The sequence below is a fragment of the Octopus sinensis genome, linkage group LG10 (genome assembly GCF_006345805.1).
Source record: "Octopus sinensis linkage group LG10, ASM634580v1, whole genome shotgun sequence".
Taxonomy (NCBI): Eukaryota; Metazoa; Mollusca; class Cephalopoda; order Octopoda; family Octopodidae; genus Octopus; species Octopus sinensis.
Window position 1 is genome coordinate 28,864,126 of NC_043006.1, and position 26,205 is coordinate 28,890,330.

The following is a 26,205-nucleotide window of genomic DNA, read 5'->3' on the forward strand; positions in this document are numbered from 1 at the left end:
GAAGAAAAGCCACTTAGAATTTTCTCTGGGGACTAATGATTCTGTGGCTCGCTGCCTAAATAATGATAACAATCATCATCATCATCGTCGTCGTTTAGCATCCGCTTTCCATGCTGGCATGGGTTGGACGGTGCAACTGGGGTCTGGGAAGCCAGAAGGCTGCACCAGGCCCAGTCTGATCTGGCAATGTTTCTACGGCTGGATGCCCTTCCTAACACCAACCACTCCATGAGTGTAGTGGGTGCTTTTTACATGCCACCGGCACAGGTGCCAGACGAGGCTGGCAAACGGCCACGATCAGATGGTGCCTTTTACGTGTCACCGGCACGGAGGCCAGGCGAGGCTGGCAACGGCCACGATCGGATGGTGATTTTTACGTGCCACCGGCACGGAAGCCAGTCGGGTCGGGGCTGGCAACAGCCACGTTCGGATGGTTCTCTTATGTGCCACTGGCATCACAGCTACAATTTCCATTCATGTTGATCAATTTTGATTTTTGATTTTGATTTTGATTTTGATTTTCAAATTTTGGCACAAGGCCAGCAAGTTTAGGATAGGTGGGTAAGTCAATTACATAAAACCTAGTGCTCAACTGGTGCTTATTTTATCAACCCTGAAAAGATAAAAGCAAAGTCAAACTTGATAGAATTTGAACTCAGAACATAAAGGCGGACAAAAGCATTTTGCCTGGCGTGCTAACGATTCTGCCAGCTCACCACCTTAATAATAATAATAATATAATAATAATAATCCTTTCTTCTACAGGCACAAGGTCTGACATCTGGTGGGGAGGGAGAATAGTTGATCACATCGACCCCAGTATTTGACTGGTACTTAATTTATCAACCCTGAAAGGATGAAAAGCAAAGTCAACCTCAGCAGAATTTGAACCCAGAACGTAGCAGTAGACAAAATACTGCTAAGCATTTCACCTACCATGCTAACAATTCTGCCAGCTCACCGCCTTAACAACAACAACAACAACAACAAAGATAGGGAAAAAATAGGAAAACACAAAGACTTAGTAAGGGAAATACAAAGACTGTGGAGGATTTCTGTTATTGGTGCCATTGGACCATTACCAACAGACTTGGTGGGTTCCTTTTTGAGATCAGAGTAGCTGCAAGAATTTCATTAATACAGAAATTTGTTCTATGAGGAACAGAAACAGAAATTAGTTGTGACTTGATATCAAGGACACTGATTCTAAATGTAATACATTTGTGCATACCATTAGATAATAATACTAACACATTATTATTATTATTATTATTATTATTATTATTATTGAGTGAGAGAGCAGAGCATGCCATCACAGTGACACTGGGATAAAATATACGAAGCCCAGTATACCCATCATGACTACCCGTCTGATAAGGGTACATTATTATTATTACTGAGTGAGAGTGCAGAGCATGCCATCAAAGTAACACTGGGATACAAATATACGAAGCCCAATATAACCATCATAACTCCTTGTCTGATAAGGGTGCACAAGCACAGCACCACAACCATATGTGCACGACACAGTGATTTCATATCAAAATCAACAGCGCATGATGTTGCATGTGGGGCTCAGTGAGAATTTTCTTCAGATTGAGTAACCCATACCGCTCAAAAGGTCCCTGAATAAGGGTTGTTTAAGGATGTTAAACGAAACATTCATGTTTCCAGAGGTGAATTATTCAAACCCCAAAGAATTCTTCTCAACACATGGCTATGATGCTCCCCCACTACTTCAGAGATGCACATATCGTCAGCCACTAAGGGATATGCTCAACTGGTTACGGTCAAACAACTGACAAGCAAATCTGTGGTATTGAGAAGAATATTTGCTATAATCCATCTTTTATACCAAAACAAAGCATGTACTTGGTAACACTTCCAATCAGTTAAGATCAGAAGCCATGAAAGCCAGTACCTGGTATTGTACCAGGGCATTCATCATCATCACCACCACCACCACCACCATCACCATCATCATCATTATTTAAGTGGCGAGCTGGCAGAATCATTAACACGCCAGACAAAATGCTTAGCACATTTCTCCCATGTTTACAAATTCCTCCGAGCTCGACTTTGGAATCGATAAATTAAGTACCAGCTGTGCCAAAATTTGAAATTATCATCATCGTCGTCGTCGTCATCATCATCATCGTCATCGTCATCATCATCATCATCATCATCATCGTCGTCGTCGTCGTGTTGGATTGTTTACATCCCTGAAATTTAGCGGTTCAGTAAAAAGAAACCAATAGACTTATTATTATTTTCAATACCGAACTTAAAATAAATATAAGTATTTCAAGGTAGGGCCCTAGCATGGCCACAGTCCAATGACTGAAACACGTAAAAGATAAAAGGTATTTTAAACATCCATGTTACGCCCAGGTATTCTACCCTTGAAACGATGTTTACAATGTCAGTATAGACCTTTACTGGTTTCAAGTTTTGGCACACAAGGTTAGCAGCTTTGGGGTGGAGACAAGTCGATTAAATTGACCCCCAGTGCTCAACTGGGTGGTACTTACTTTATCGAATTTGAACTCAGAACGTAGAGATAGAGGAAATGTCGCTAAGCGTCTTGCACAAATTTTTGTACATGACCAACCAGGTCAGGTGAGAGGGAAAGTCGATTACATCAACCCCAGTGCTCAACTTGTACTTATTTTATCGACCACGAAAGCATGAAAGACAAAATCGATCTCGGCGGAATTTGAGCTCTGAACACAGAGACAGGCAGAATATTAAACACTATGTTATATCCAGGTATTCTATCTATGAAATGATATTTAAATTGTTAATTATGTTGAGAATTAGATTAACTAAAAAAAAAACAAAGCAAGTTCATTCTTGCGTCACAAGAAAAGAAGACACTACAGTTTTCTCTTTTTTGCTCTTAATGCCGAGTTCCTCATAGTACAGCTGAAAGATACCTCTACAAGCATGCCGGCCCGCGCATTCACGAACATACATTCATTCATGCAAGAGTATTAATAACGACAACACTAATAAATTATTACTATCAATATGATGATAATATTGAAGAAATTAATGATACAGGGGAATACATTAGAACTGGAATCTAGTAATAACAAACAAAGCCAACTCAAAGGTGCATTCAAAGGTACATCCGTGACTCAGTAACCAGATGTACGTCAATCATTGCCAGTATATGTGTGTGTGTGTGCGCGTGCGTGGGTGTGTGTGTGCGCGTGCGTGGGTGTGTGTGTGCATATATGGAGTAATGTATGTACGTACGTACGTACGTACGTATGTATGTATGTATGTGTGTGTATACACAGACATACGCACACACACACACACACAAACATTCATTCAGCTTACGTCGTTTCGCGTTACGTCTTTCTCAACTTCATTTCTTTTAAGAAATACAAATAATATTCTCTTTGTTTTTTCGTGTTACGTCATTTTACGGGTTAAGTCGTATGTCTTAGAATGAATTACCGACTTAAGGCATGCCTATATATATATATATGGTACTATTAGGTGCTGTAATATGTAGTTCATACTGATATTATGAAAATAAAAATCAATAATATCACAGATCACCATAAAACACCTGGAAAATTCGAAATACATAAATTATCAATAATCTAACGACATGATTTTATTCCTTTTTTTTAATTGATCACCAATATCAATTTCAATAATGTTTCGTATATTTCCCCAATCGACAGTTTTTTTTTAATAAATAAATAAAATGTTTTAAATCTGTATTTCTCTTGTTGCCTTAATTAAAAGCAAACAATTTAATTATATTAAAATATATTTCTTATTGGCGTTCAATGTCAAATAACATTCGAAACCAATTCATACTTAATATAACTGTAGAGTTTGGTCAAAGGATTATTACACATTTCACACCCAATACATACAAGTTAATATCAATCAGTAAGGGGGTCGAGAGGATACCAAGGCCGTATTTAAAGCATAAAGTTGTTCTAATCCGATCGTGACCATGAATAAATCAATTCCATTTTAGTATTTGTATCCAAAGGAAATGATATTCAGAACAAAAGCTTATTTTGATGAAAACTAAAATAAGGATTATATTAAACAAGTGTTGCGAACAAACAAATAATTCACCACTCACCTTGGAGATTATAAGGTAAGGGACTGACTACTTTCACTTTGTGCAGACGACGAGAGTAAACCCAATTAAATGCAGGAGGAACTCCGCAGTGGGAGAATGACGACAAAGAGTGGCAACAAGGGAGGCAATCATTTTCATAGATGAAATTTAGTACTTTCTTAATTTGTTGCTAACGTTTCTGCTTTGTCTTACTTTTATATTTTACTTGTTTCGGTCTTTGAACCGCGGTCATGCTAAGGCACCACTTTGAAGGGTTTAGTCGAACAAATCGACTCCAGTACTTATTTTCATTTTAAGTTTGGTACTTATTGGATCGGTCGCTTTTCACTAAGTTACGGAGACGTAAACAAACCAGCACTGGTAGTCAAGCGGAAGTGGAATAAAAACACAAACACGCGCGCGCATACATACATACATACATACATATGTGTTACGGGTTTTCTTTCATTTTCAGTTTACCAGATTTACCCACTAGGCTTTGGTCAGCTCAGAGCTGACTGTATTGGAAAAATATAGTTGGGAAGCAATTAGAAAAGTTTATTTAGAAATTAAATTTTATTCTTTATTTAACTGGAAGTGAAATAATCGGAATAAAAACAAAGAGATTAGATGAGGAACCACAGCTACGTAGAGATAAGCTTGTAGGGGGGATAACTCTGAAATACACTCCTATTTACGGTGCAGTCGGACATGCTTTTCTTTGTTGACCGCTAAAATCTTCCAAGGAGCTTCCATTTCTAAGTAACCTCACATCACTTGCTACATATTTTGTTTCTTTTTTAAAAAAACGACTACTTAAAATGGATTTGTTAGGTTCAATACTTGGTTCCATGGAACCACCGCCGTCTATAGGAGATGAAGCTAAAAAAAGAGTTAAAGGTTAGTATCCGTTTAAGAAGGGAATTAAAATTACTGTTTATAATTGTATAACCCACACATTGTTAGAAAAATTTGCACGAATTCATCTAATGTATTCTATAATATATATATATATATATATATATATATATATATATATATATATATAAGCTTACTATAGTTAGATCATTGACATTTATAATGCTAATTTGTCTCCTACTTCTTCCTTCCCAGACAAAATAAATTTATACAGTATAGTGTTGATGTATATATGCTGGCGTGTTTACTGTATAGTTATATGTATAATTATATAGTTCTTATCTAGTGTGTGGGTGTATGATAAATAGTAATATGTATATTTATATAAAACATGCATGGTATATATGTGTAAATGTACATATATTTATCAAAACACTAAACGCTTCACCTATATTCAAGTTTTGATAAAATATGGAGTCAATAACTTCGATTATGTAAAATTTCACGCACACACATGCATATATATATATGTATATATATATATATATATATACACACACACACACACACAAAACGTAAATAATCGTATTTGGAGATTCAGTAGTTGAAACATGGGATCGTTTTAAATGCTTTCCAGCCACCAGACTTTTCTCAGTAATCACCATCATGTAAAAATACATCTGCTGTGCAGAAAATAAATTGTATGGTTTGGAAAGCATTTATAAAAATCCGAACATGTCGGATATATATATATATACACGCTTGCAAACTGCGTGTTTCTCTTTTTAATCCTCTTGTCTGAAGACATTGTACATTCGTACTGAATTTAAATATACAAATACGTATGCTTTAATCAATAATAACTTCATCAGCATTATTAAACTGGTAGGCAGTGCTTTAGCAATCTACGTCCTTAGCTTTACATTTTTTTTTTTTTTCATTTCCCGCTATTGTGACTAGAATTTCGCTGTCTTACATATTACAGGAAGATAAAAATGGTATTTAGTAATCAGGAAAAAAAAGTAATATAATAAAGGAAATGATTTCAACTGTTTTTTTTTTTATTCCAAAGATTCTCTTCCGATACTTGGTAAGGTATTGTTGTTAGTGGTGAACTTCTCAACCCGGCTTTTCGAAATTCTGATTTCTTTAATAATTCAGCTATTGGAGTGACATACTTATTTTCAGTTGTAGGTATATGCTTATTGATTGTCTTTTCTTGATTATTATTATTATACGGTATTGCAAGGAGATTTTTTTTTTTTAAATCCATCGCGTTTCAGTTAAAAACTCACGTGTCAATGTTGACACTTGTCGTAGGTTTACCATCACAGCCCTGTCCGAGCCGACTTTTGATCACAGGTATTCCAATCATGATCACCCCGACACACATACACGCACACACATGTATGGTTTTCCTCAATAATTAAATTTCCTATGAATATATAGCCTCAAAAGATATATCTTATACAGCAAGCTGAGATTGGTGTGGATGTGCTATCAGAAGACAAAGGCAATATGAAAAGAAAGCATTTTGAAATATGTAGGAATTCTTCAAATGACTGATTCTAATGTTTATTTTCCTACAGAACAAAATGCTTTGCTGAAGAAAAAGCAGGAAGACGAAAAGAACAGGTTAGAACAATTTCGGGCTCAGGTGAGAATTAATAAAACGTTTCTAAAATCTTTGTTTACCACCCACCCTCATCTTTCCTTCCTGTTTTCATAAATGAGAACAACCATCATTAATGATGTATGTCCCCAAAATACTGAACATGTATATAACATATACTGATTATCTGTCTCCATCGTTTCCCTCTTATTTTTTTTCAAAGTAAAGTAACACTGTTTTTCAACTGGCTTCACATCACTTTGAATTATTTGATTCTAAATTTTTATTAGCCTACTTATAATCAAATTCTGTTGCACAATAAAGCAGTGGTGTACTTGTATGTATGCATGCATGCATACACACATACAACAATATGCACAGGCATGGTTGTTGGGAAGTTAGCTTCTCAACAACTTGGTTTCAGTCTCACTGCATGCTAATTTGAGCAAGTGTTTTCTACTGCAGCTTTGGGGTCAACCAATGCCATGTGAGTGGATTTGATAAAAGGAATCTCTCTCTACCTTTCGATATATATATATATATGTGACCGCGTGTGTACCGTTGGGGATTTTTTTTTTTCTCTGTCTTCCCTTCTCTGGATCTTTCCTTTTCCTATGTTTCTGGCGAAGAGCTCCGCTTCCTTCCTGAACGTCCAATAATACTATATTTGTTCCACGTCCTCGCGTTGTTGTGTTTTCTCTTTGTGTTTTCATGTTTGGATTAACTGTATATATATATAAGTAGTAATAATAACAATAATCCTTGGCTGGAATTTATAAACATTTGATACATTGCTACATGCGTTTCCACAAATCATGTCTTAAGATCACACAAACATGTGATTTGTGGAAACACGTATAGTGATGCATTAAATGTTTATAAATTCCATCCAAGGATTATTGTTATTTCTATATTTATTCTACATTATATCAGTACAGACTGTGGCTTGCATATTCAAAATGTTTCTTGTAAACAAATTAAAAAGATTTTATATATATATATGTCTGTGTGTCACAGAGAGGCTCATAGCCCAACTAATTAGGGAGAGAATTAGTCTAGATGAGATGCAGTTTGGTTTTGTACCAGGGAGAAGCACCGCTGATGCTATATTTCTGGTAAGGCAGGTGTAGGAGAGGTACCTAGCCAAAGATAAACTGCAGTACTTGGCTTTTGTTGATATGGAGAAAGCCTTTGACAGGATCTCCCGATCCCTTATCTGGTGATCAGTGTGGAAACTAGGGATAGATGAGTGGTTGGTGAGAGTTGTACAAGCCATGTATAGGAATGTAGTCAGCAAGATGAGGGTTGACAATGAGCGGTGAATTCAAAGTAGAAGTAAGGGTCCAGCCCCCTTCTGTTCATCATAGTCCTCCAGGCAACAACAGAGGAATTTAAGACAGGCTGTCCCTGGGAGCTCCTCTGTACTAATGACCTTGTTCTTATAGCTGAATCACTACCAGAACTAGAGAAGAAATTTCAGATTTAGAAGTAAGGTCTAGAATCAAAGGGCCTTAGAGTTAACCTACCAAAAATCAAAGTCTTAGTGAGTAGGAAAGCAGACAAACCACAAATGCTCTCAGGTAGATGGCCCTGCTCGATCTGTTAGAAATTCCATACAATGTACCCAGTGCAGGCTATGGACACATAGGAGGTGCAGCAATATCAGAGGAAGGTTAACACTGGGAAAATAGTTTTTGAGTGTGGAAGGTGCACAGGTACAATAAACACTAATGCACAGAAAATAGACTCCAATAGACAAATGCCAGTTGGGTAAGCTAGAGGTAGTTGATTGCTTCCATTATCTAGCTGATCAAGTCAGTAGCAGAGATAGTTGCTCTGAGACCATAGCTGTGAGAATAAGAATAGGCTGGGCAAAGTTCAGAGAGCTCCTACCTCTGTTGGCAACAAAGGGCCTTTTCCTCAGAGTAAAAGGCAGATTGTATGATGCCTGCATGTGAACAGCTATACTACACAGCAATGAAACATGGGCTGTCACTACCAAGGACACGTAGGCATGAAAGAAATGAAGCTAGCATGCTTTGCTGGATGTGCAATGTCAGTGTGCATGTTTGACAGAGTATAAGCATTTCGAGAGAAAAGTTGGGCATAAAAGGCATTAGATGTGGTTTGCAAGAGAGACAACTGCACTGGTATGGTCATGTCATGTGTATGGATGAGAACACCTGTGTAAAGAAGTACCAATCTGTAACTGTGGAGGGAACCTGTGGAAGGAGTAGACTTGAGAAAACATGGGATAAGATGGTGAAGCATGGTCTTCAAATGTTGAGTCTCATGGAAGCAGTGACTAGTGACCAAGACTTTTGGCAATATGCTGTGCTTGAGAAGACCCATCAAACCAAGTGAAATCATAGTCATGGCCAATGCTGATGTCATGTAACTGGCATGTAAAAAGCACCTATCTAGCATTGGGCCTCACAGAGGCAATATGGCCAATGCCAGTGTTGCATAACTAGCACCTGTGCTGGTGTCATGTAACTAGCACTTGTGCCAGTGTCACATAACTAGCACCTGTGCTGGTGGCACAAAAACACTTTTTGATCGTTGGGCCTCATGGAGGCAATGACAAATGACCTTCAGCAATATGCCGTGCATGAGTGGAAAACCCATCAAGCCAAGTGAAATAATAGTGATGGCAGATATTGGTGTCGTGCAACTGGCACCTGTGCCGGTGACACATAAAAGCACCCATTTCTCAGAGTGACTGGTGATAGGAAGGGTATCCAGCTATAGAAACTGTGCCAAATCAGACTGGAGTCTGGTGCAGCCCCTCAGTTTACTCTGGTCAAACCATCCAACCCATGCTGGACTGGACAACAGATGTTAAAGGATGATGATGATTTTATTCTTTTACTTGTTTCAGTCATTTCACTGCAGCCATGTGGGAGCACTGCCTTGAAGGGTTTTTAGTCTCCAAGACTTATTCTTTGTAAGCCTAGTGCTTATCCTATCAGTCTCTTTTGCCAAACTGCTAAGTTGCAAGGGACATAGACACACCAGCACTGGTTGTCAAGCAGTGATGGGGGAACAAACATGGACACAAAGACACACACACATATTGGGTTATTCCATAAATAATGCAGTTTTTTTCAATTGCATGGACTAAAAGTCAGAGTAGGACGGGTTAAACTACCTGCATCAACTTGCTATAAAAGCAGGTAGTAATTTTACCTTGTATCTATTCTTAGTGCAAGTTTTGAAGAGTGCAATTCGATTTTAACAGTTATTTTTTCAAAGCTGTAATGGAAGTGACAAAGCAGCATATTCAATATATTTTGCTTTATTAGTTCAATAAAGATAACACTGCAACAGACAGTGTGAGGAATATTAATGCAGTATATGGGAATCGGACAATAAGCATAAGCCAGTGTCAACGTTGCTTCCAGAAATTCTATGCTGGAAACTACAGCCTAGAAGACGACGAACCTCATCCTGGAGGATCTGTAGAGCTTGAGGATGTCCTGCAAACCCTAGTGGAACAAAATCCCATTATAACTGTTGAGGGACTAGCAGAGAAGTTTGGATTTGGTCATTCAACCATTCATTGACACCTGCATGCCATTGGAAAAGTCAGCAAATGTGTTCGCTTCTTTGCTGTCACATCTCACGAATGAACCTTTTTTGGACCGAATACTGACTAGTGACAAGAATTGGATTCTCTATAAAAATGTCAAGCACCGAAGACAGTGAGTAGCAAAAGGAGGAACACTGGCACCCCAAGCTAAAGAAGGTCTTCACCCATGTAAGGTGTTATTATCTGTTTGGTGGGATATGAAATGTTTAGTCTACTTTGAACTTTTAAACACCCAAACCAAACAATAACAAAGGAGATCTACTGCGAGCAGCTTGAGTGGCTTAAGTCAGCACTAGAAGGAAAATGACAATCTTTGGTTTCAAGACAAAAAGTGTTCTTCTATCAGGATAATGCAAGGATGACATTCCAAAGACTGGAACAACTTGAATGGGAAACAATGCCCCATCTGATTATTATTTATTCCACAGTCTTCAAAATCATTTGGACAGAAAAATTATGGATTCTGTAGACAAGGTCAGAACAGTACTGGAGGAGTATTTTTCATAATGGACAAGTGAATTTTGGAAGAAGGGCCTTGCAAATCTACCAGATAGATAGAAGAGCATTGTAGAAAATGAAGGAGAGTATATTTTAGATTAAAAAAGAACTTTGTTTATCTTAATTTTGAGAAATAAAAGAAGTATAAAAAACCACATTATTTATGGGATGACCCAATATATATGACAGGCTTCTTTCAGTTTCCGTTTATCAAATCCACTCAAGGCTTTGGTTGGCCTGACACTATAGTAGAAGACACTTTCCCAAGGTGCCATGCAGTAGGACTGAACTCAATACATATATGCATAAAATAAATGAAAGGGGGATCAAGGAATCCAGGCAGTTACCTCAGTCCGCATGCTTGCGAATACTAACTCACAGAATGTATAGAATAGAACAATGCTTCAGTAGAAGTTTGTGTTTCACACAGACTGAAAGTCCAGGAGGTTTTCTTCAGTCACAGAGTATGAAATAACAAGCTAAAGAAAGGAGGTACTGGTATGACATGTATTCCTTGGTTACAGCTGTTTCAACAACATATGGATTAAATAACTCATGTAACAAGTTAGAAAACATGAATATGAACAATAGTTATGTTACATCGATTATATAATGTAAAATTTATTGCCATTTCATCATGTTCTTATGAATAAATAATACTGATATATCCGTTAGGTCATGAAATGTCTATGGATTTTACAATATATAATCAATATTATATCATCACTGTTATATAATCTTTGCTCATATTCATGTTTTCCAACTTGTTAAATGATTTATTTAATCCTTTAGCATTCAGATTACCCTGTCAAATGTAATGCTTATTCACATTGTTTTAAATTAAATGTGTTTTATCATGTAGCTTTGAGATTTCAGTGATGTGATTGTTAATTTTTAGAATGACATTGGAGGGTAAGTGTGAGAGGCAGGTTCTAGTTGGTTTGAGCATAAAACAAGTAGAATATATGGGTCAGGTATAGCCAATGTAAATGTGAAAGGGTTAACCCATATGTTGAAACAGTTGTAACCAAGGAATGAATGTGATACCAATACTGCTATTCTTTTACTTGTTATATATGTGACATTGTGGCACATCGCAGCCCTGTGACTTGCTGGATACTGTTAAACTGTTCAGTCTATATCAGCATAGAAAATGCCAATTGACGATGACCATGATGGGTGTATGTATTTGTATATTTGTTTACATTTGTGTTTCTCTGATAATCTCTCAGTTACAAGCAGTGACATTGCTGTCATTTCTCCCATCCACTGGCTTTGCACCTTTGAAGACATTAGTGATAGGAAGGGTATTCTATGCTAGCATAGAAGAACAGGTATAAAATGAATGGATGAACAATGTGCTACTTGTACACTGCACTGCTTCTATCTTTTCTATGTTTTCTACTTTACATATAAGCAGTTTAGTTTATATATAGGCTGTGCAGGTGGCACGTAAAAAGCACCCACTACACTCACGGAGTGGTTGGTGTTAGGAAGGGCATCCAGCTGTAGAAACACTGCCAGATAAGACTGGAGCCTGGTGCAGCCTTCTGGCTTCCCAGATCCCCGGTCGAACCGTCCAACCCATTGCTAGCATGGAGAACGGACGTTAAACGATGATGATGATAGACTGTTTAAAATAAATGATGTTTATTCTGCTGTTCAGAACATTTAGTTCCCATTGTCATTGGTAATTGCCATTACTGCTAAAAGTTCTTTATTCAGTTTTTGTTTATCGTCATATTTTTATTTAATATGACCTCTCACAAGCAATCAATGATGGCTAAAGCACTAGAAACCACTGTTTGTTCCACTTTAACTGTGTAACTGTCTTTCCAAGAAATCCTACTTCCCTAACGTTGCTCTTACCATGTTGCATTGTACAAGACAGTCTCTGTTATCATTGCAATCTGTTGATAATAAACCACTTGACATTCAACATTAAGTAGGTTAGTTATAATATAAATAGTAGATAAATATTTATTCATATAATGTACTAGTGTAATAAATAATTTATTGTTTCAGAGAGATGATTTATTAATATCTATTCCTATTGACTCTTTCTCACATCTGAAGACAATTTGGGATGCAATGACACAATGAATTAATTGATCTACCTGAGTATGAAGTAGAATACTGCTAACAGGTTTGAATTCAAATTTCATGGGATTGTACTTTACTATTTTATCAGCCCATTCATTTAACTCGTATTACCTGTAATTAAAATCTTTATAATGAGGTGCAGGTGTAACTGTGTAGTTAAGAGCTTTCTTCCCAACCATGTTGTCTTGGGTTCAGTCCCCTGTGCAACAGTAACTTAGTGGTTCAGTAAAAGAGACTGATAGAATAAGTATTAGGCTTAAAAAATAATTAGAGGTTGATTTGTTTGAGTAAACCCTTCAAGGTGGTACCCCAGTATGGCCACAGTTCTGTGACTGAAATAAGCAAAATATAAAAGAAATAGTTCAAGAAACAATCTTATTTTATTCCACAGATATTTACTTTTCCTTCATGAATACCTTAAGTTTGTCTTTTCAGCAATCTTCACAACATTAGAACCATAGCACTGATATAATCTTCACCATTGTTTTCTCTCAGCATAAGTTGGATGGATCTGCATTCTTCTATCACGCTGGTGTGGAATCTATACCTTTATTTCATAGACAACACCTATCATCCTAATTTTGATAAAACATTAAATGAAACAAAAACCATTTTAGAGAGAAAATACAAAATTTATTTTCTCTCTAAAATACATTTTAGGGAGAAAATACAAAAATTAATTATTTTAGAAATATTAAGTAGCATTTGTTTTATTTAATTTTATTTTATTTTATTTTATTGAGAGATTCTTTATCTAACCAGATCCAATGTTCTTAGATAAATCTGACCTAATTACTTCCCAAGTCTTCCTTGGTTTACCATTTCTAGTGATACTTTCTGTCACCAACTTACAGCACTTTTTCATCTAGAATGTCTCCTCTGTTTCTGTTGTTGATCAGTACCAGTCATCTCTCCTGCAAACATTGACCAATAAGCCCCAACTGCTTTTTTAGAAATTGAGTAGTATTAAATAGACCATCCGTTTTGTCATATGGATGTACAATATGGACTCCAACAAAATGTCTTGGAAAGAACATTGATGGAACTTAGACAAGAATGCTTTGAGCTGCCTTGGACATCTGAAAGCAATGCACTATGAAAGAACTTCTCTATGTAATTTACTACCAATATCACACATCATCAGAGAAAGAACAAGATTTGCTGGAATTGCTAGAGAGAAAAGGGTAAGATGATCTGCAACAGTCTCTCCTCTGAGAACTGAACCTTGAGTACACAAATGCTGGTAGACCACATTGAATCTACATAAAGTAAATGTTCAAGGACTCCAAATGCACCTGAGAAACCGTTCTATGTGCAATGGCAGACCGAACTGACTAGTGAGAACAAGTCATGGTGATCCGAGCAATAAGCACGACCGCAAGATAGTGTTGATGAAACAGACCATAATCAATTTATTCTTACCAAATTAAAAATTTCTGCATTCACTGTATTTCACTGCCATGCAGCTTCACATATAGTTCACACAATACTCTACAATTTGTCTTTCATGCAAAGATAAAAAGTTAATTTGTTATCAATAGAGATAGGAATTCTCCGAACTGCTTCTAAACATTTCAAGCCTTAAATAGTAAGTTATTACTAGTTCCATAGTTCAACTATGTCATCTAGGCGAAAAATTTGTTACTTTCTGAGAAACCCTCTACTTTGAGATTTCTCATACTGTAAATTATTCCAGTGCATCTGTTATATTTTAAAGTCGTTAATCTGTCAGAGAACCTATGATAATCTTTATTTAGACACTATTTTCACTGTTTGCATATTCTTCAGTTCCAGCCAATTTCCTTCTCACATATTAAATAAAGTCAGTTTTCAGCTGTTATTGCACTTTTGTGTCCCTTGTTACATAGTAGAAGATGAGACATAATGATGATTCAAATCTTTTGTCTCAGAGAAGACTGACTTTTCTAGATTTGAACTTCTGCAGTTTCTCAACAGATTTTAATATAAAAATCTAATTGTCATCAAGCAGAACTTCTCATTATTTCTATTTGTTAATTTTTGTGTGATTACTTGTAGAAAAGCTCATTAAAGCCAGGGCCTTCATTAGCACTTACATGTACAATATATTCGCTATTTCATCACCACCATACATCCATCTCTAGTTTTCTTATAAACTTTTACATTGTAGCGCAGGGGTTCCCAACCATTTTTTTTTTACCTCATGGTAATATTATAAACTATTTTGATAAATGAATGACTTGGCTAAGGTTCCTATTGTGTATCTGGTACACACTGTAGGGCTGATTAGGGCCTGGAGATTTGGTTATTTTGAAGTATGATTATAATTTTCGAAAATGCATGCTTTAGCAGACAAGGACATTACTATCCTTTGTTTAGGACTGATGGTTCTAGTCCAAGTCCACTGAGGGATTATATACATATCTTGGAATAAGACACCTTATGACACTTGTACACAAAACTAATGTAATGTAACTAACTGGCACTCCACCGGTTATGACGACAAGGATTCCAGTTAATCTGATCAACACAACAGCCTATTCATAAAATTAATGTGTTCTCAGAGAGATTCAGCATGACACAGAATGTGACAAGGTTGGCCCTTTGAAATACAGGTACTCCTCATCTTTGCCAGCTGAATGAACTTCAGCAAAATGAAATAAAGTGATTTACTCAAGAAAACAGTGCACTACCAGGAATCAAACTCACCATCTTAATATCGCAATTTGAATACCCTAACCACTAAGCCATGTGCCTTCACTAATATAGTCTATAATGTAGCTATAATAAAATATTTAATATTAATGTAGCTGTAATATTTCTATATATATAAACGGAAAAATGTCTGTGTGTGTGTGTGTGTGTGTGTGCATGTATCCTTTATACAAATCCACAATTTTTCAGTTAGAGAGCTCACACTTTCTTTGGTTATTCAAAACCATCTAAGGGTGGTCGTGCACATCTTTATATTTCCCCAGTCACACTGCAAAGCCATTAAAAAATCAATAGAAGTGACTTTTTTGTGAATTTTCTATCCAAAACCCAATCAAAATGCCCGAAACTTGATACGCCAATTGAATGCCAGCTAGCTGTATGTGATTGGTCAGAGATTTGGACAGTACTCGCGTTGCTGGGTCATAGTGCTAGTTGTATAATATTAATTTAGCTATGATATTGTATAATATTAATGTAGCTATAATAAAATATATGATATTAATGTCGCTATGATATTGTATAATATTAATGTAGCTATAATATTGTATAATATTAATGTAGCTATATTACTGTATAATATTAATTTAGTTATGATATTGTATAATATTAATTTAGCTATGATACTGTATAATATTAATGTAGCTGTGATATTGTATAATATTAATTTAGCTATGATACTGTATAATATAAAGATCAGAGTTAGTAGTCAGGAAGAAATGTTACTGTCTTTTTTACAGCAATTCATCTCAAACATTTCAACAGTTTTAAAATAAATTTCTGTCATTTTTACAGACTGAAAAGAGAATCCATGCATTTGTAACAGACAGTAATAAACAGAAATACAAATGGGAACCAATGGACAAAGTATTCCGTGCCATTATGTATGTATTGTGCTCTTCTTTATTCATTAACCATTTCAGAATCATATTTCTACTGAACTACACTATTTATTAGTTCTTAATTAATTTTGAAGATAATCAAGACTTTTTGAGTGTTTTAATGACATAACTAATGTTTTAACTGTAAAAATGATGTTTGGAACATAACTTAAGAAACCGTTCTTGTTTAAAATTGTGCTTGAATGTTTGAATTTAAATGTGAAAATTTCAATATAAGATATCTTTGTGTGATAAGAAAAGCAGACCAGTTGTTATGAAGTAAAACTGATAGAAAATAGAAAAGACTGCTCAATGTTGCTGCAGGCAACTTCTTTAATGCTGGTGGTACAATAAAATATGCCCAGTTCATACTGGTGACAGTGTTATGAAGCCTTCCAGTTTTAAAAACTGTACCAAACAATGGCATTAGCAACAGCTGCAACAACTGGTCATTTGGTCTATAGTTGTGTGATGAGAGATGAAAAAACATTGCAACAAGCAATGGGGAGATGCTGTCAGATTCTTTCAGCATCAGCAAGGATGTTAATGTGGATGGATACTAATGATATAATTGCTTTGTGTTTTTAATTATTTAAAAATTTATTGTAACATGAAATATTTTAAATATGAGACAAATATTTCCTATGTTTGTATTGCAGCCATGAAGTAGCTGACGTTGCAGGGCTTACATCATTTTCATTTGGTCTAGAGGAACAAGACAGATATGTTATGTTATGGAAAAAGGTAACAGATGTCTCTAACGCCTACACTTTCGTTATCCAGGAAAAATTATTTATTGGCTACTTTAAGGATTGTGTCTGATATAAAAGAAACGATATTATTGAATATTTATTAATTATTAAAATGTTAGTAATTCTGTAGCAACCAGCAAATATAATTGTCTGTGTGCAATAATGTTGTTCAAATGTAAAGAATCCTTAGAGCTTAGCCAAGCTTTCAATTTCGGCATTTTCCTCTCATAAGATTAAGGAATGACCATTAAGCTGCCCCTCTGACCCTGTCAACTGTCATCCTATCACACTCCCAACATCTCAATGGTTGATGGAGACAGCCATTAACAACAATCTCCTCCAATGCTTCGAATCTCTCTCCCTCTTTAATTGACACAAAATGGCTTTCATAAACTGAAGACCTACTGTAAATTCTCGAGTATAATACACAGGGGATGTTTAGGGGGCTGAACCTCTGGAAAATCTAAACCTTGTGTATAATACGCACCCCCCTCTCTATCTTGAGTCAAGGAGGTCTATATAACGTCCTTGGTTTGTAAAAATGTATACAGCAACATCCTTTATTATTATTGTATATATATAACAATGCAAACGTGTAGCTTTTTTGTGCATTTTGTTTGCAGAAAATAAAGAAATAACAGTAATAACGTTTAATAAATGTTGCTTACTGCAAGTTATGGATGATTCTTTTATGACTTCATGGCTTTCAGGCTTAGCTTAAAGTATTTTTGTGCCCGACATCACAAAATGTGTCTGAATAAACATTACCGGACAGCAAATAGAGACTCGGACATGGCTTAGAAAATAGTTTTCATCTTTAACCTCGTATATAGTATGCGCTAGGGATTTTGACCTTTAAATTTTGGGGAAAAATGTGGATTATACTTGAAGATTTACGGTACTCTTCACTGGACCTGATTTATGAAAGTCGCCTTTCATAAAGCCATTTTACTCTCCTACTCTCCTGTTTCACTCACATGGGTTCTTGTGAAAACATTAGCAAAACTTTGACTATGTCTAGAATGCAAAACCCCCTGGCAAAACTGTCTGATAACAGGCTCCATCTGTTCATTTTGGGGATTGGTGATTTAGAATCATATTGTATCATCAAGGTGTGTGCTAATGATGTTCTCTCTGACTAACATCCCTATCGACTCTGGTATGTTCCAGGGCTTTGTTTTTATGACCACCTCACCCACACTCCTCTACTTCAGCAACCTACTTATCATTGCATCCAACAACACCCACTCCTATACAGATAATGGCACCCTTCATTTTCCCATATACAATTCAGACTTCTCACACGAAACCCACACTGACTTTATAAAGAGGGAGTTCAAAAACATCCATTAGTGTGATCATGCCAATTTTGTCTCCTTCAATAGCAGAAAGACAGAATTGTTATACGTTTGAAGAACACCACCCCTTACATTAATGGTATGCAACAAGGTCCCTCAACATTAACTACACCATTAAGATGTCTCTTAACAAAGTATATTCTCAACACAAACACTGACCTTACCCCTATTACTCTTACTCTTCAGAGCCATAGAATATCGTGTCCGTTCCAACCCAACAACTAACTCATTAGAAAGATCAAAAGGAACCCACAATATGGGCCTTTACCCACACCTGAGGCAGTGCAGCTGCCACACATTCTGACATCTTGGACTGCAGCCACAGAACAATCATACTCTTTTACTCATTTACTTGTTTCAGTCATTTGACTGCGGCCATGCTGGAGCACCGCCTTTAATCGAGCAACTCGACCCCGGGACTTATTCTTTGTAAGCCCAGTACTTATTCTATCGGTCTCTTTTGCCGAACAACTAAGTGACGGGGACATAAACACACCAGCATCAGTTGTCAAGCAATGCTAGGGGGACAAACACAGACACACATACATATATATATATATACATATATACGACAGGCTTCTTTCAGTTTCTGTCTACCAAATCCACTCACAAGGCTTTGGTCGGCCCGAGGCTATAGTAGAAGACACTTGCCCAAGGTGCCACGCAGTGGGACTGAACCTGGAACCATGTGGTTGGTAAACAAGCTACTTACCACACAGCCACTCCATGACTGATTGGCAGGAAGTCACTCATCAAAACCTGAAACCCATAAATATGTTGTCTCCGCTCTTTCCACTACTTCTACAGTTGTTACTAATCCTCTTAGCTGACAACATGGCCTCTCCACCAACCAATGAAAATTGCAGAATTTAAGAAACCTTTGTTTGCTTATGAATAAGTATTTTCTGGGTGTTAGATTGAATGCAAAATTCAGTCATTTCTAGGCTTAGAATATGACAGTACTTCTTTGTTGTTCAGATTTAACACTGATAAGAGACTGGGCAATGTAGTGTTACCAAAGTCTCTCTCTCTCATTTTAGGTTCCTCAGAAATGCCCCCCACATTTTGTGTGTTCACTACTTTAATATTGCTTATCTATTGACTGTTGTTATGTTTCAATATTGATATTTTTTGTTACTATTTTTATCTGGTTTTATGGAAAATCTAGGAATTTACTCCATCTGATGAAGAAGTTCTAGCTTACCGAAGGGGCGAAGAATGGGATCCTGAAAAGGCTAAAGAGATTGCCAAACAAAAGGTCAGCAGCCTTATTCATTTAAACAGTTTGCCTTTTTGTAAAAATCCTCCTAAAACTATATTAAATCTCTGAGCAAAATATAAACAGTAGCAGTATGGAATCGTAACATATAATTGCCAACCAAGTGTGGCATCTTGTACAAGACAGTGCTACTGACGTTTATAGCCCCAGGAAGACATTTCCTCCAGCTGGCTAATGACACACATTCTGACTTCTGTACTTGACCAGTGCTTTGTTTTATCAACTTCAAAGGGATAAAAGATAAAGTTGACTTTGTTGGGGTTTGAACTTAGAATGTAAACAACCTCAAGGACTTTTCTCTAATGCTCTAATGATTCTGCTACCTTACCACCCTAATAATAATTTTTTTTTTAACATAACTACAAGGTCTGAAATTTTGGGAAAAGTTGCTAGGATTACATTGAACCCAGTACTTGCCTGGTACTTTATTTTATTAACCTCCAAATAGATGAAAGGCAAAGTTGAGTTTAGAAGAATTTTTACTCAGAACATAAAGAGCTGAAAAAAAAGAGCATTTTATCCAACATGGTAATAATTCTGCCAGCTTCTTGCCTTTGTAATGCTTCTAAATTTTGGTACAAGGTTTGCAATTTTTAAGAAGATGGAGCAAGTTGTTTCCATCTATCTCAGTAGTTGACTGGTTCTTTACTTTATTGACCCCTAAAAGATGAAAGACAAAGTTGACCTTAGTTGGATTTGAACTCAGAATGTAGAGCCAAAGGAAAAGCTGCTAAATATTTTCTCCAACATGCTAATGATTCTGCCAGCATACTTCCTTAATACTAATAATTATTTTCTACTAATAAGCACAAGACCTGAAATGTTTGGTGATGGGGTTAGTTGAATATATTGACCCAGTGCAAAAGCAAAGTTGACCTCAACAGAATTTGAACTCTGAATGTAAAAAGCTAGAAAAATGCCACTAAGCATTTTGCCCAACATGCTAAGGCCAACACTTTTGAGGGATTCAATATCATTGAGACTGGAAATATGAAAAGCAAAGTTGACTCCAGCAGGATTTGAACACAGAACATAAAGAGTCAGACCTGAAGAAATACTGGAAAACAATTTTTCTTATAGAGACATAGGTTACAAATTATGGAAGGGCATTGGTGATAACATAGAATACCCCCATCTCCCCAGTTGTTTACCAGTACTACATTTCAATATGTAATGGTTTTATTTTACTGTTTCAGGAAGCTGAGTTGCAGCTGGAAGCTGAATCTTCAAAATCTAAAACTGTTTCCAACCCTACCCACAACTATAAAGACAAATACAAACATTTAATTGGTGAAGAAGCTGCAAAAGATGCTGCCAAGCAGACTACTGCAAACAAATCTTATGGCTTTGGTGAGTTTTTGAACTTCTTGTGAAGCAACTGTGAGTTCTTGAAGTCAATGTTCACAAACTGTTTAGACTTTACTCATTAGAGCATGTGGAATAGTTTGGTGTTGGGTGATGTTGTCAACCTTTTAACTGTGAAATTAAATTTCATTGTTATTCCAGTAATGATGTTAAATGACTTGTGCAGCGACTGTGTTTAAAGTGCAGGGTTATGCACTGTTAACTTCCCTCTCTTGGCTGTGACCATCTTCAATCCAGTGGCAAGACCATGTCAAGACAATTGGGGATGTAGACGAATGCAGTAGATGACCAAGATGTCTTACTTGCCTCATCTTACCCTCTGTACTCCACAATGCATTGCTGTAGTGCCTTCCCTCTGTAGAATCATGAAGGTTTCTTCCACAATATCTGCCTGATCCAATCTTCACATGCATAGGTAGACAAATCTACCTGTAGTAGTACATGAAGTATAATCTAGGGATTACACTACATGTGGAGGATGTTTCCAGAGGTGTCCTTGTAGTAATCCAGAAGACTCACTGTCCTCTAATTTAGAAATATAATGGACAGTAACCACTCTAAATGTTTATTAACCATTTGACTGTGAATTAACACTTTCATCTGGTTAAACTGAGAAACAAGTATTCAGTAAGTGTGGGGTGGCCAAAGTTGTTATAAAGATGATAGATAATCTTGTGAGCTACAAAGATGTCAAAACTTTAATGTAGCAATGTCTAGAGTAGCAACATGTTCAAGATGTGTTAAGTGACTAATTGAGGATATTCATCTAATTGCACCTATCTTGAAAGCTCCCAGGAGACTGATATTCTGGATATGATGAGGATTCCAGACTAGATGCAAACTGTAGGTGTGAATGTACTATAGCAATATATATAACTTTAAATAGATGGATGGTGGGTGGCTGAAAACTCATGCTGTTACCTGCTGCTAATTGAGAGGTCGCTGATATCCAACTCTGTCCACACTCTCGTGTTGCGTTTCACTTTCTTGATTCTGGAACTGTGTCATGTTTGCTGTTGTTTTCTCTTCTTAATGTTTTCTGTTATTATTGATTTCAAATTGTGGCACAAGGCCAACGATTTTGAGAGAAGGGATAAGCTGATTACATTGACCTCAGCCCTCAAGTGGTACTTATTTTATCAACCCTGAAAGGATGAAAGGTAAAGTCAACCTCAGTGGAATGTAAAAATGGACAAAATGCTGCTAAACATTTTGCCTGGCATGCTAATGATTCTGCCAGCTCATTATAGTGGCCTCTACTCTAGCAAAGTACACAGTCCCTTCACCCCTCCTACCTGATACACTATCTGCCTTCCCTCCATTTATCATCTCTGCCTTTGTTTTTTAATTTTACTTAGTAAGTCTAGAAGAAGGTTTAGGGCCCATATCCTTTGTAGGTCCTCTAAGAATGGTGGTGGTGAGCTGAGGCAACCACTGAGGTTGACTTTGTCTTTCATCTTTTCAGGATCAATGAAATAAATACCAGTTGCACACTGGGGTCAATGTAATTGACTAACCCCATCCCCTAAAATTTCAGGCCTTGTGCCTATAGCAGGAAGGATTATTGTTAATTTTTTTTTTTATACTGTTATGTTTTTCTGCTTTTAAAACACATTATTTTTGCTTACTTTTTTATCTTCTATCTTCTGACAGTTCCGAGTGAAAACAAGCGAGACTCCAGAACTATTGAACAGGTCCTGGCTGACACTCGAGCTAAGAAAAAACTAAAGACTGACACTGGTTCAATCCCAGATCCCTCTGTGGTTAGTCCTTCCTCTGAAGATACTGCTCAGCCTTGACACCTGTCTTCTAATTATTGTATCTATAGAATTTTTTTTTTCCAGATTTCCCTCCCCTTTCATTTTTTACCACCATTTATATCATAGTTTTTTTTTAAAAAAGATACAAAACAACTTAACAAGTTTTATTATTGTTTTTAATGACTTTCCACATCTTATTTGACAATATTTCAAGGTTGTTCATTTTTTTTAAATGATATGAACTGTAAAATAATATAAGAATTTGTTAAAAGTTGATCATAATTTACAAGAATATTGTTAAAATCTCAGTGTATACAATCGAAACAGCATCATATTATATAGCCATCTATATATCATACTTAACATATATGCACCATTGAGGACAATGATGCTATGGATCTTTGCCTGAATCTGTTTTGTAGACCTGCTGTGTTGAAAACATTATATATATATCAGAGGATGGTGAACATGGTCCTAGCAGTGATTCATAAAAAATACCAGATTTATTTTGCCCTTTTTTGGGGGCTTTGTTATTCAGTAGTCACATGCACAGACAAAATCTGTCCCCTTCAACATATTGGAAACCACGACTAATACATTCACTGACAGTGCAGAAAGCTTGCCAAGCTAAATACAAACAACTTTCAAGGAGGCCAAAATACATTTCGTGTTCTCATGAGTCACTGGCAGGATGGTTTTCTTTTTTTTTTTTTTGTCTCTTTCTCTCTTGTATATATCTTGTCTTTAACCCTTTAACATTCAGATTATTCTGTCAAATAATCTTTGTTTTGAATTAATCCTGCATTATCTCATAGCTTTTGGTTTACAATAATGTGATTGTTTATTTTTAGAATGTCATTGTTGGGTAAGTTTGAATGACTGGATCTTGCCAGTTTGAATATAAAACAGGCAGAATATTTTGGCCGGTTTAAATGCTAAAGGGTTAAAACAACATATTTATATACAGATTTTCTCTCAGATGAAAACCACACTATCTTGCCTGTCAACTGTATATATACATGACGTATAATATATTGATAGCTGTTTTAATTTAATGCTGTTTTAGTTGCATACATAAGTTTTTATTCAGCCCAGCGGCTATTCACAATATTGGTAAGTATTATCTATTGTTCCCTATATATCATGGGGGACAGATTTTGTCTAGGTATCTGACTAATGAGTACATGTCATTGACAAGGCCCAAGAAAGCTGAAATGCATCTGGTTATCTTATGAATTACTGCTGGGACAATATTTTATCTTGTTCTGATATTGTGTTTTTAACAACATATCTATGAAGAGATTTTCTCCTGGATAAAAACACATCATGCCTCTCAACAGCATATATGCATTAATTATGATACATAGATGGCTGTACGGTTAATTTTTGTTTTTTAAAAATCAACAAAACAACGTTAATTATATTTTTAAGCAACATGAGCATGATGATTTTTGTTAATTTAAAAATTTATAATTAACATGGGTGTAATGATTTTTGTTGCCATAAATGTAACAGTTGGACAGTTTTCATAGTGCTAAGCACTTTGGACTTTCAAATTGCATGAGGCTGCCTCTAGATCTGTTATACAAATCTTCCTATTTTAAAATATTTAATTTTTATTTATGAACCTTGTGTTGTGTTCTGTATTCCAAACATCAACTTAATGAAAATGTTTGTTTACCTAAACCCTTCAAATATTTGATACATGAAAAGATGGCTAGGAAATGAAGGAGTAAATTATCACTAACTGCTGCTTTTTTTTTTGTCATGTAAACTGAAAGAAGCAGTGTTATATGCCTTACTTTAGATGTTAAAGTATTGGACTTAATTGTTGCAATCATTGTGTCGTGTTGTCCTGAACAAAGTACACAATCTGATTATTTCAGTTTTACCTGGTTGGCATTTCATTGTTCAGTGATTAGGCAGTTGGAACTAGGGCTGGCGCTAGGGAGTGAAGGGCCCAATTAGAGAATTGTTAGTGGGGCCTTCTACTCTACAAAAGCTGAAGATTGATTGTTTATGTTTCATGTAGTATGCTAGTCTCAGCCAAAATGCATTGAGGGCTTGAGGCTTCATCATCAGCCACAATGAAATACTAAAAGTTCATCATAGCATATCCACTTGAGCACATGCATAGAGCCCTCTCTTGGCATGGGGCCCAATTTGAACAAACCTGCCCATGTGGCTTAAAACCAGCCCTGGTTGGAACAATATCTAGCTGTAGGAATGAAATCTAACATCAGTAGGAACAACTTCCAACAAAGGAATGGTATCTATGTACAAAAACTTACTTCTCTCCATTCAAGTAAAACCTTGAGAAAATAGATGAAAATCAATAAAAGAAGAAAAATCACCATATGATCAATTAGTTGTCCAACGTTTTAGACTCATAGTCTGCATGTCTGACATTATAAACTTCAGTGAAGGTGGTGGACCTGGTGAGATGTTAGCTTTTCATTCTGGATTGGATTAATTCAGCTGTGATTATACATGATATTGCAAACCACAAAGACATCATCATCATCATCATCATCATTTAGCGTCCGTTTTCCATGCTAGCATGGGTTGGACGGTTCTACTGGGGTCTGTGAAGCCAGAAGGCTTCATCAGGCCCAGTCAAATCTGGCAGTGTTTCTACGGCTGGATGCCCTTCCTAACGCCAGGTTTATATTTATTTTTTAATTGAATTTTGTGTACAATGGTATTTTGGGTTATAGGTGAGCCTGACACTGATTCACTGCATTTATAATTGAAACAGTGGTAAAGTAGTATTTGTGTAACTTGGCTGGAATAAATACTACACAAGGTATGGAGTGTGCATCATAAAAAAAAGCACCTGAAGTTTGAGGTCATGGAGAAGTTAGACATGAGGATGAAACTATACAATACTTCTACTGATAGTGGAGTACCAGGAGTGTACTCTTTGACTGACATTGAACTTAACAACATAGCAGGGATCAGTGAATAGTATAGAATGTTTTATTATATGCATAACACTCATGTGTGGAAGAAAGTCCTGAGGTGAGAGTAAAGAGCAACTAAATGGTCAGCCAGTTGTAAACTGGGTGTTTGGGTGTTTACAACTGTCCTTGATGTGGAGTCCACTGTAAAATAGCCAATAATGACAGCAACATTGAAACCAACCCATTTACTTTGAAGTAGGCTGAAAGAACAATGAAATATTTACTGGTTGCATCAGCATTATTTGATTTTGTTTCAGGGGTAGCAGTGGTAGATGGTGCTGTAATTGTTACAATCTCCTGTTGTCTATAGCAGAAGGGGACTGTCATGCTGCTAAAGTTTACAGATGCACCCAACACACACACACACATGTTAGTGAGAAAACAAACAAAAAGAAGT

The 26,205-nt window shown here is 36.3% G+C and overlaps 1 protein-coding gene across 1 annotated transcript; it reads left to right on the forward strand.

The window, feature by feature from the left end:
- Positions 1-4,661: 4,661 nt before the first annotated feature.
- Positions 4,662-25,229, forward strand: LOC115216381 (sperm-associated antigen 7 homolog). The gene is made up of 7 exons (XM_029785676.2): positions 4,662-4,996; positions 6,544-6,611; positions 16,246-16,334; positions 16,991-17,075; positions 19,610-19,699; positions 20,917-21,070; positions 22,739-25,229. The coding sequence occupies exons 1-7, from the start codon at positions 4,918-4,920 to the stop codon at positions 22,882-22,884; spliced, it is 711 nt and encodes a 236-aa protein (XP_029641536.1). The 5' UTR covers positions 4,662-4,917; the 3' UTR covers positions 22,885-25,229.
- The last annotated feature ends 976 nt before the right edge of the window (positions 25,230-26,205 follow it).

Coding starts and splice junctions, on each gene's coding strand:
- LOC115216381 (XM_029785676.2), top strand. CDS start 4,918: ATGGATTTGTTAGGTTCAATACTTGGTTCCATGGAACCACCGCCGTCT. Junction 6,612..16,245: donor TAGAACAATTTCGGGCTCAG/GTGAGAATTAAT, acceptor TCATTTTTACAG/ACTGAAAAGAGAATCCATGC. Junction 21,071..22,738: donor AAACAAATCTTATGGCTTTG/GTGAGTTTTTGA, acceptor ATCTTCTGACAG/TTCCGAGTGAAAACAAGCGA.